Source organism: Phlebotomus papatasi, chromosome 3 (genome assembly GCF_024763615.1).
Source record: "Phlebotomus papatasi isolate M1 chromosome 3, Ppap_2.1, whole genome shotgun sequence".
Lineage (NCBI taxonomy): Eukaryota > Metazoa > Arthropoda > Insecta > Diptera > Psychodidae > Phlebotomus > Phlebotomus papatasi.
This window is the reverse complement of record NC_077224.1, coordinates 34792726-34802770: the sequence shown is the minus strand read 5'-3', so window position 1 is coordinate 34802770 and position 10045 is coordinate 34792726. Positions and strand designations below refer to the sequence as shown.

The 10045-nt window shown below is 34.3% G+C and overlaps 2 protein-coding genes across 2 annotated transcripts; one reads left to right on the top strand and one right to left on the bottom strand.

Moving 5' to 3' along the window:
• Positions 1–66: 66 nt before the first annotated feature.
• Positions 67–1065, top strand: LOC129805421 (NADH-cytochrome b5 reductase-like). The gene has a single exon (XM_055853308.1). It carries the CDS (start codon positions 85–87, stop codon positions 1051–1053), a length of 969 nt encoding a protein of 322 aa, XP_055709283.1. The 5' UTR covers positions 67–84; the 3' UTR covers positions 1054–1065.
• Positions 1065–8620, bottom strand: LOC129805420 (cytosolic carboxypeptidase 6). Its single transcript, XM_055853307.1, has 5 exons — positions 8568–8620; positions 8137–8195; positions 2115–3043; positions 1743–2058; positions 1065–1681 (listed from the first exon to the last, which is right to left on the bottom strand). The coding sequence occupies exons 2-5, from the start codon at positions 8141–8143 to the stop codon at positions 1080–1082; spliced, it is 1854 nt and encodes a 617-aa protein (XP_055709282.1). The 5' UTR covers positions 8144–8195; positions 8568–8620; the 3' UTR covers positions 1065–1079.
• Between the last annotated feature and the right edge of the window lie 1425 nt (positions 8621–10045).

Sequence of the window (10045 nt, the reverse complement as noted above, 5' to 3'; positions counted from 1 at the left end):
AATTATTGCTGTTTTTGTTTACAAACTTTTCAATTGAGGATTTCGGACGTTTTGAACCATTTGATTTTTCTTAGTTTTAAAAGAATGGATAGTGAGGAGGAGGAGTGTTGTGGTTCAGGTTGTAACAATTGTGTGTTAGATAGCAAAATTAAGAAGAATCAATCAGAATTACCGGAGAATTACACTAATATTTTCAATGGGAATTACGTGAATTTCTCAGTGGAAAGCATCAAAAAAGTAGCAACAAGTGTTTATTTAATCAATTTCCGGTGGCAGTCAGAAGGATTGACTGAAAATCTGATACTAAAAATCCCTCCAGGATGGTACCTTCAACTCAGAATCAAGGCTGGTTCCATACGGAAAGATAAGAATGTCATTTTCAAAGACTTCAACACATTCGAAGATCCTGAAGAATTTCTAGCGAAATTAGAGGGTCAGGCTAAACATGATAAAGATACTTCCAAGGAATACCTGAGCCGGCCTTATACACCAATTAATACTGATGCCAGGAATCTCTCCTTTGATATCCTTTTCAAACTCGAAAACTTCGGAAAGATGTCTCAATTGATAGCTAAATTAAAAATTGGGGATGAAATTGAGTTCAAAGGACCCTACGGAGAATTAGTTTACCATCGGAATACCTTTAGGAACTTGTACCTATTTAGTCATGGAGTTGCAGTTGCACCCTTATACAGCCTTATATCCTCAATTGTAAGTGACGAGAGCGATGAAACCTTCATTCACCTTATTGCATGTTACCAAAATATCAATGAAATACTCCTTCGGGATGAAGTACAGAATTTGCGGCAATTTTGGAATTTCAATGCGTCAATATATCTGGCACACGAAACAACTGACATTGAGGGTCAGGTTAAATTTCGTGAGAATATTTACAGGAAGAGGCTACAGCATGATAACATCGATAAAATAATTCAATTTAGAGATAAAACATCATATTTTCTTATTTGTGGTACAGAAAAATTCACAGGAGAAATTTGCACGACTTTAACACACTTAGGCATAGATCAAGATAATATTTTTGTATTTAGGTAAATAAATTTTGTAAAAAAAAAGTTTATTTAGAGTTTTGAAGGTAGTCTTCCCTTACTAGACGATCGATATTTAGGCAAATCGAATGATGCAGCTTTGGTTTTAGCAGCTTGTTCCAAACCGCCCCTAGTTAATTGATTAAAATCGATTATCGTAAGATAAGGCTTAGGAGGTAGCGTTACGTTATCGTCGTTCCTATTGAAGGCTGTGCGTATCCTTGGCGGAGATTTAGTTGAAGCTCTAGGACGGAGTTCATTGGAAAAATCAAGTGTATTGAATTTGGAAGATTGAATATGCAAAAGGGAAAATTGATCTTGATTCAAGTAGATATTCCCAGTGGATCTAGTGCCAAATCCGTATCCATGGTAGGTGCTCCGAATAGGGGATCCTTCATAAGAAGTATCACTGTCGTAGCAAACCGAAAGATCTTTGTAGCTAATTGGAGCGTAGGTTCTTGTAGTCTTCGGACGGGTCTGAACCTCTCGGCGGATTCTAGATCGAGCCCTAGCACAGTGGGTCTTAGGGCGACCTCGTTTCGATCGGATTTCCGATGCAAGAGGTACGGGTAGGACATTTATAAATCGATAATATTCCAGGAAAGTCCTTGCTAGGTTCCTCCCTAAACGCATATCTAAAAAATTGAATTTAGTTACCTCGGAAGTCTAAAAACGAAATTCTCAGTTTAAACTTACATCCGTCGTCGGTATATTGGGTCATTGTTTGAGTACCTTTGAGGAAGAACCCGCACATGGAGACCTCTAAGGAATAGGCATTGACGTTGTCGCTAAGTTTCTCACAACAATATCTCCTAACACTGCCAGCCTTTTTGTCATCGGCATTGAACATCATATTCTCGGAAATCCAGTCTCCAGCGTTCGTTGATAGGATCTTTGGAAAGACTAGATGCCTTTCGTATCGGTAGACATCTTCATAGGTATTTCCATACATGAAGGATCCTAGTAAATTTGCATGAGCATGGAGATCAATCACAAAATCTATTTGATAGCACTGAAAAGAACAGAAACTTTGTAAGATTTGTTGTCATAAGGGCTAGGATCCCTTACATCAGATTGATCAAATTCCCTAAATAGGTTCTTAGTTGCCCAAAGTGTAGGATGCGAAAACTCCGTAGCAACATGCCAGGTTCTATTCATATCCTGCCCAATAAGATTGCAACGGTTATTGCCTAGAAACACTCCATCCGGATTAACCATGGGTAGGATCTTGAAGATGAAGTTAGATCGGAGAATTTGAGCAATCGGATGATTACCAATTAGGAACTCTATAAGGCCTTGAATAACAAATGACGTTGGAGCTTCGCCGGAATGCGTCCTGGCCAAAATGAAGATAACACGTAATTTATTCTTACTATCTATCCTCTCTGGTTTTTCCACATGATCAATCGTAAGTAGTTCGAGTTTACGATTTTGCAGACTGTGACACAGAGTTGATCGCTGGAAACGTTTTTCGGGAAATTTCGTCTCCAACACCGAAAGATAAGATTGCAAACGCGAATAGCTATACGGAGGAGCTAGGGCAAATTGATAGACTTCGTCTTCTCGATCGAAAGCAAAAGTAAAGCTCAAGACATAGTTATTTTGATGCATTGGAGATTTGTAGTAGAATACATGTGATTTGGACAATCTCTGCCATTTTGGGCGTCCTGATGACTTCACGAGAGGAGTCATGCCATCTTTAAATAGATTTCTCTTCTTATTGATGTTGACGATATTGAAAATTACCCGTTGGTCCTGTTTAACATTGTCTACGGTGAAATTGAACCAGAATCTGTAGCGAGGATTGCAGGTATCTGGTCTAAGGAAGAGATCATATTCGAATTCACCAACTAGGTCGGCTCGTCCGAGATTGCCAGTTTCAAAAGCAGCATCGAAGCACAAATGACCTCTTTTGGCTTTGCCACTGTGGCCAGGTGGTCGAATGACTACTCGACTGACGTTTCCTAATCCTCCCTCTCCATCACTATCTTCACTATCTGTAAAAACAAAAGTCGTGTATGTTCTGTTTTAATCCGTTAGAGCAGTAATCGTTCAAAATTTAATTTTGACATGTAGAAACGTCACGTTAAGATTTGCAGATAATGCAAAGTGTATAACATTAAATTGCAAATTGAAAATGTAATTTCCCAAAAAGCAAGACTTCTGTCCAATCCCAAGTGTCACAGCTTAAGACTAGAAAGACGTCATTACGTTGTAAAGACGTCGTTGCAACGTTTTAATTCTAAGTCACCGGAATAACTAAAATTTTTCTGGTTGAATAACTTCATAAAATAAGGTAAATTAAGTTAATTCAAAACCTGCTCCAAATGGAAATTTTTCGCTACTCCAAATGGAAACGTCATTGTTTTCATGATAAATACAGTACTAAATTGCTATATTTATATATTTTCTATACAACAGTTTCATTATTTTGTTAATTTTGCTCTAAATAAAGCGAAAATCCATTCATATTCACAAATTTTAATTTGTTAATTTCTCAGAAAAATTAAAAGTGTACCTTTTCACCATCAATTTTTTTATTGATCGACCATGTTTTCCAATGAAAAACACAATGAGGTGATTGTTCTTTATTCGTTTTGTTTAACATTTATGTCATATTTCTGGATAATTTTAGTTAAATTCAGTGCTAATCTCTATTGTTAACGGTACGTGAAGTTTTCAAATGAAATAATTACCTATTTCGTGAACAAAAAAGGTTTTTTGAAATATCTACAAATGCTTCAATAGGAAACGCCGTAAATATGATTTTTTTGGAGAGATTTTCTTATTGATTTAGATGGGAAAGGAGAAAAGAACAAGAATAAGAACAAAATCTTGCACTCAAGAGCAACTTAGCAAGGTTTTGGAAGTCTTTCGTCGTGGTTTCACTTACACTGTTTGTTTCCAATTAGAAAATTTCCCTTGTCTACATTTGGATTGATATGTTTCCAATAGAAGCATTTTACGCTCGCGTATTTTTCTTGTATTTAAGAAGTTTTCAAATTATATTTAAAGGACTAAACAGTAACATTCTAGAAGAGTCAAGGAGCAAATTTATATAATTCTCTTCAGAAAAAATATGAACTTGTGTTGAATCTTCTGTCAAAGTGAAAGCGTCTGGAAATGGTTTTGAATTAGGACATTTACCCTAGTAAGTTTAGTGTCGAAGTGGCGACGTTACGGTGACCATTAATTAGCTTTACGACCTACAAAATTAGAAAAAAATTCCACCTTGATTATATGTCTATTCTATTTACTACTCAAACTCCACATAAAGAGCGGAATATCTCTCGATTTTTCACCCCTTACCCCATCCGTCCCAAATTTTCAACTTCCACTTCCTGGAGAAAACTTTTCTTTAACATATCTTCAGATCTCAGACGATTTCTGAGAAGTGACGTTACGCTGTTTGTCCATCCGTCCGGCTATTACTACGCCTAGAGCCCAAACGGTTAGAAATAGAGACGTAAGACCTCTGGAGGCCCCCCCAATAATTCAACCTTGGGACCATTACCTTATCCCTCATTTTGTCCCAACCCTACGCTTCCCCTGCAAACTCATGTTTTTTGAGATTGCTCGAACGTCATACGATTTTTACCATTTTTAAATGTTTTAGAAATTACTCATGCGGGCATTTAGTCTAAATACGAAAATATCGTTGAATCATTCCTAATAACGGGGTCTTAAGGTCAAAGATTTAAAAAGCTCTGAAGAGCGCTTTTGTCAACCGAATGATATCACGTTTGGACTCGTTGGAAAGGTCTTGCAATTTCGGACAAATCTGAATCGATTACAATTGGTCATGAACCGGTTCATAATCAAGAACCAATTTTAATCCGAAACTCATTCTAAGTTCATCTAAGTTCTTTTGGGGGATCTTTTGAGTGATTTATGAATCGGTTCAAATCAGTTGAGGACCAGACAAGATTGGGGAGACTGGGGCAAAAAGTCACAAAACGGATATTTTATTTTTTTACAAGCTGCTCGAGCGCTTCAAAAATTTCTAATTAGCGCAGTTTTATAGGAAATTTACCGCTCTACAACTTTGTGAAAGTAATATTCCTCTATTTTGTAAGAAAATACGTTTATCGAGCCAATTTATAAAAGGTAATTTTGTGACTATTCTCAAAAATGCTGGGACAAATAGTACCAGACATTGGGTATTGTCATATTTTGATTCGCTTCATTACGGGCTTCCGTAAATTTGAAAAAATACCTAGAGGACATATTTTCATAGAAAATTTATTCATCTACAGCTTTGTAAAACAGCGTTTTCTCTGCGAGAAAAGTTAGAAAACGAAAAAAGCGCTTTTCAAGCTATTTTAGGAAAAAGAACACAAAAAACTGCAAATCGTTTGACCAATACAAAGAACAAGCAGCGAGTTTCTTTTCGCCGTGAGACATCAGAAATTGCTTCGCTTTGTTGTTACTTTTTGCTCTATACCTTTTGTTACTTTTTACCCCAAGTGGCCATTTTTAATAAAAGGATTTCCGGAGAAAAGAACTTTTGTGAAATTCTAAAATAGATAGCGGATTCGTATTCATAAAATCCCAATTATTTAGAAAATATTCACCAGTGCATCAATTTTGGATAATAAGTAGGTAATAATTGTTATCATCTGCAAGGAAAATATTTCAAAAATAGGGCTAAAAATTTCGATATTTTTTATTTTCTAAATTCCTTGTTCGAATTCTAAGAAACTTACGACATTGAAAAAGATCTATGGAGGCTATCTATAGAAAAAAATGAGCCGCTATCTTTTTTACATTGGAAGATATTGAATTTTGAATATTTCTATTTGTGACTTTACCCCAGTCTCCCCTAATGATGCGAAAGTATTTTTGAGGAATAGCATCTAAGTCACTAGTTTGAGCACTTCGCAAAACCTAGGATGTTTTGCAACACCTTTTAATTGATTAAATGTACAGACTACTCACAAATTATACTTGGCATAATTTTTTGACAAGATTGTCGCTTCGATCAGCAACTGTTGTAACTTATTCCTTACCTAAATTATTTGCAAATCTTATAGAGTTAGTGTGTTTTATATCGTTTCAAGAATTACTGATACACCGAGTTTCGGCGTAAGTGAAAACGGATTGAAAGAATTTGATATTAAATTGCCTACTATTGGGAGCTCATTTATAAAATAATTTTTGAAATGCCCCTAAATGTATACAATTTTTTTTTCACGGGGTAAATTTGAAATACATTTCTTATGAACCATTGCCATCGGAAATATTGCATACATCACGGCGTTTCCGTAACTTATTTCAAAGACCTCTCCTGTGGGTATGCACTTTTTTCTGTGTTACTGGAGTGAATTCGCGGGTTTTTCCGATCCCGAGAATTCTTTGAAAGCGGAACTCCTTGTATACGGGTGATAAAGAAATTACAACGATTACTGATCTAAGGACAGAATCACATTGACAATAAAATGCTCACCATATTTCGTTAATTTATACATTTTCATTGCAATTCTTACGCAAATTCTCGATTACTGTATTACCTTATCTCACTCTCGGTGGCACTAGGTGAAAATAATATTAAAAAAAAAATTGAAGAAATAAAACGAAAATGCGATAAACGGTGAGAAAAAAACTGTACGATTAATTTCTCTTACAGTTTTTTTTCTCACCGTTTATCGCATTTGCGTTTTATTTCTTCAATTTTTTATTATATTATTTTCACCTAGTGCCATCGAGTATGAGATAAGGTAATACAGTAATCGAAAATTTGCGTAAGAAATGCAATGAAAATGCGTAAATTAACGAAATACAATGAGGCTACGGTGAGCATTTTATTGTCAATGAAATTCTGTCCTAAATCGGTAATCGTCGTAAAAGTTCTGAATTAGAAAAATCTGGTGTCGTATTGCTGTCACATAGCTTTCAAAAATCCCATACTGGAATTTTAGTTTTATCCTGCAGTATTGATCCAAAGTCAGTGTATATATTACCCTTTTTAGGTGTATTTGGGGTTAAAGTTACCCTTTTTCTTGGTTATTTCATCCTTGAAAAGGTGTAAAATTAACATTAAAAAATGTTGATATATTTTTACACCTTAAAAGTGTTAAAGTTATGAGGAAAAAAAGTTAATTGCACCCTCTTTTTTCTCAGTACAAATATAATTAAATCAATACGTCTTTTTGTAAAAATGTTGTAAAAAAGACTTACTGAAGTTTACGTCATAAGGACTAGTTTTTGTTACTTAGGTATAATTTCTCTTAAAAATAAGTTCTCAATTGCAACATTATTTTAAAATACTGAGAAAAAAACGGGGGCGCGATTAACTTTTTTGCCTCATAACTTTAACAATATTTAGGTGTAAAAATATATTAACATATTTTTATGTTAATTTTACACCTTTTAAGGGTAAAATTAACACGAAAAAGCGTAAATTTAACCCCTAATACACCTAAAAAGCATAATATTTACACCGATTTCGGATTGATAATGCAGGGTACAATTAACATTTCCGGAATGTTATTTTAACTTTTTCGGATTTATCTCAGTGAACAAAAACTTATTTTCTATTTTTTTTAAATTAATTAATTACAACCTTCCATGACTCTTTGGTACATGCTAGTGTGCTGAAGAGGATCAACTCCTTCACCCAACAACATTTTTACAAAAAGTATCCTTTTTTTCTCACGGAAATTTAAAAAAAATGAAAGCAAAAGTGCAAGAGCTTTATCCACTTCAAGCTCTACGTTTAAACTGACTCTGTGGGGTGCAAAGTTGTAGCCTTAGAGCGTCAAAAGCATTATCAAGATTCCTTTCTGGGCGTCTTAAAGTGTGTGGTTGAAGAAAGAAATCGACGTGAGAAAGGAATTGATTGCATGATGCACACATTTAGCATTTGGAAGGCATATTCGAAAAGGAAATACTTTATTGCATGTTGCGTTTATTAAACCTATTTACGGGGTCAAAACGCAAAAATTGATAGGAATATTCTCGTTACCGAAGAAAGTTTGCTTGCAGAATATTGCTCCAGATTTTAATGGTTCGTGTGCATAAAGGTTAAACTCCTTTTACAATAAGGATTATAATGTAATTTGTAGAAGTTTAAGGGAGTTTACTTTCTTACCATCCATTCTGGAAGACTCTTCTCAAACACAATAATTAACTTCTCGAAAATCTTTCCTCCTGAAAAGTTAATAAAGAAAATGCATGAATAAGGATAATTCAAACACGAATGGTAATTATGCTGCAAAAAAAATATTCCGACAAATTTGTTTGAATTAAATGCAATAAGGAGAGAGGCACAAATTGAACTCCTTATGTGAAAAAGGGAATACGTAAAATAGGTAAATAACTAAAATAGATTTCACTTAAGACATCAAACCAAAGGAATGTTCCATGCAGAGGTTGATGGAATAAAAATTAAAGGCAGCCTTTGCGTGATATTATTTGATTTGGTGTCTTAAGTGGGTGTTGAGAAATCACTTGAACATTTTTAGGACAAACACTTCAAAAAATTGATGTGATGGTATGAAGAATTTTCAATGAAAAATTCACCTTTTACTTCAACTTTACTTCATTTTCTTTGACGAATTTCTCGACTTGTCTCTTTTATTTGATCAAATAAATAAAATACTTGAGGATTGTTTAATCAATAGTGTTTTTCATTCATGAAAATTTTGGCGCCAAAATACTATACACAACCCCTCTCATAATGTTTACTATTTTGTGCTGAATGTTCAATTTAGTTATGTTGTTTGTGATGCAGTTAACCACGAATAATAATTTTGCAGCAGTTTCTTGCATAAAGTGCGTATGCTAAAGTTTCTTTTACAATTTATTATCCATTTTATTTTAGTAAATAAGATTAGATAAAAATCCGATTCTTCTGGATAAGTACAAACTATAAGGATGTCCAAATCTAGGTTATTTTTTGCAGGATCCTAATTAACTCCTGAGCTTAGATATTTTTGGTCAAAAATCGTGAATTTTAGATTTTCTGCTTTCTTGGAGATATTGTGACTTTTTTTATATTTCTAGACCAGAATAAGAAAAAACCTCTCGGGGCCAATAAGTATGATAACTAACAATTACAGATTGCATAAATTCGAAAAATATTTTTTTCTTAAATTTTCAAAAAAAAAAACTTGTTCGAACTTTATGGGTACTCTCGTCCCCAAAAATTTAGAGGTCAAATGTAAGGTTATCCCGCCAATGCCCGCCATTTGCTTTTTGACACCAACCTCCCGTCAAATCATTATTCTACCTGCCGATTTTACTCTGAGGTTTTTTGAATTTTAACGGTATATTCCAGTGTATTCAGAGAAAATCTGTAGATTTTCTGCTGAATTTCTGCTAGAAAATCTGTAGATTTTCGGCAGAATTTCTGCAGAAAATCTACAGATTTTCGGTAGAATTTCTGCCGAGAAAATCGGCATAGTGTCCATTACTTCACAAAAATATTGTTGATTTATGTAGAAACTGTAGGAGTTATAAAGAAAATGGTATGCTCTGCTTAACAAGCATTACCGATTAAACATTTTAAATAAGTAAAAAGATGCGAGCAAAAATACTAATTTTTTAAAAATCGCCCATGGAATGATACAAAAACACGAAATTTAGGTCGATACTCTGCTTAAAGTTTTCACTTCACTTTTCTCTACTTGTAACACGGCGTCACAGAATTCTTTATTTTATATAAACACCGTGATATCACAAAAAATAACTCTATTGAATTTTGCAAACTTCAGTGAAAAATTTTTCCATCTCTTCTGACACATCTTGTCTGGAAAGTCTGGAATGTAGAAAAAATCTACAGAAAATCGGCAGAATATCTACAGAAATTCGTCAGAGATTCGTCAGAAAATCTGCCGAAATATTCTGACGAATTTTGTCCCAAGCCCAAATAAAATTCGTAAGAATATCTACAGAATTATCTGCAGATATTCTGTAGAGGTGTAGATTTTCTCTACAGAAATCTTAAAGATATCTGCAGATATTATTTGACGGGCTTGTAACAAAATTCCAAGCGGGAG